The following is a 1,568-nucleotide window of genomic DNA, read 5'->3' as shown; positions in this document are numbered from 1 at the left end:
AAAGCAAGAATCTAACAAGCTATAAGTGCATGTAATCTATAATTCTCACCCATGTGTTTAAAACATTTTATTGTGTCTATTTAAGCTTTGAAATGATAAACATTGCAAAATTTCTTACCGAATTCTAAATCATTAAGTTACCACGATGTTCAAGAGTAAAACTCCATAGATTTACAACTGTACATTTGGATTGTTTCCACCGAATAGATATAAACTTTTAGATTAGGGTTGGATGAGGCCAGTAATTAAAAATTTACCTTTCAGACTAAAGAAAAAGAAACAGAAAGACCAAAGGCAAAGTAGTATAGTATTATTCAACTAAGCCTTTTACATATATGAGTGGAAAGGTGTTGTGGACTAAGTGGCAAGTAGGAGTGAAATACTTGAGGATATTGATGATGATGATGATGATGATGATGATGATGCCATAAAACTATTGATGATGATGGTGCCCATATATGATTAAGGCTCACAATGAACACATGATTAAGGTCCCAAAATCTTATGGAGCTGTGAGCATGTGAGAGAGCTTAATACTCTAAGGTAAGGATGTTTATTTAGGGTGGGCATAGTCTGTAGGAAAGGTTCAAGGTTTGGGAGGGTTGATGGGGCCAAGGGGGCGCATTTTAAGCTGGTAGGGTTGAGGGGGGCCATGGTCATCAATGGAGGGCTTTGCTTCACTATTAAGACCAAGGGAGGAGGGGTGGACTGCAATGGCTGGGCCAGGAAAAGCTGGGGGGTAAGCATCGGCAAGCGAGCTCCACCATGGATCAGCCTCTGCATCAGCCCCTTTGCCTCTCACAGCTCCACCATCTTCTTCCTCTGTGCACACATCACAAGCAATATAAACGCTACCAAATCGCTTTAGCTTATGTGCTAATCATTACATTCTGCGCAGTTGATGCGTGGGGGGGAAAAAATTAGGGTTTACTTGACATGCCACCGGCCGGATCTGCATAGAACCTCGACCAAACGATCTGGAGCCTTGATTTTCCTGCATGTGATCTCTCCTGCAGGCGCTGGCCTGCAGCCGCTCGCAACACGAAGCTCTCCTGCACACAAAGAAAAACGAGCACTGCAGCCACCATAGCCAGCTTCTTTCCTAGAGTGTTCATCATGGCTGCCTAGCTCCCTCCACTGGGTTGTGATGACCTCCCACAGCTTTGCCCTTATTATATATATATATGAGAAGAAATGTGATATCTTTCCCCTCCCCATAAGATTTCCATTGCAAAACAAGTAGTTCAACTCACCACCTCAACCCACTTCACATGCCCCTTCAAGGTTTCCATGACTCCTCCTAATAGGCCACAAGGCTTTATATAAGATGCCATTTCCTAGGATTTCTATAATTGAACTCGAAGAGTGACTTCTTTAGAGCAAGAAATGCCTTCACAAAGCATACATGGGCATCCTTCACACTATTTGTCACTCCTACCATGTACCCTCCATGCACCATGCATATGGGATATCCCGTGACATTAAGACCAAGCCAGAGAGAGAGAGAGAGAGAGAGAGGTATTAACGTCGGTAGAATGCAACACGAGGGCATATACAACCAACGGTGG

The 1,568-nt window shown here is 43.4% G+C and overlaps 1 protein-coding gene across 1 annotated transcript; it reads right to left on the bottom strand.

Moving 5' to 3' along the window:
- Positions 1 to 290: 290 nt before the first annotated feature.
- On the bottom strand, positions 291 to 1,280 carry LOC147612485 (uncharacterized). Its single transcript, XM_086782803.1, has 2 exons — positions 932 to 1,280; positions 291 to 822 (listed from the first exon to the last, which is right to left on the bottom strand). Exons 1-2 carry the CDS (start codon positions 1,116 to 1,118, stop codon positions 587 to 589), a joined length of 423 nt encoding a protein of 140 aa, XP_086638929.1. The 5' UTR covers positions 1,119 to 1,280; the 3' UTR covers positions 291 to 586.
- Positions 1,281 to 1,568: the final 288 nt, after the last annotated feature.

Source organism: Cibotium barometz, chromosome 45, assembly GCF_041138505.1.
Source record: "Cibotium barometz isolate CiBa-2024 chromosome 45, ASM4113850v1, whole genome shotgun sequence".
NCBI lineage: Eukaryota > Viridiplantae > Streptophyta > Polypodiopsida > Cyatheales > Cibotiaceae > Cibotium > Cibotium barometz.
This window is presented reverse-complemented; position numbering and strand designations above follow the sequence as displayed.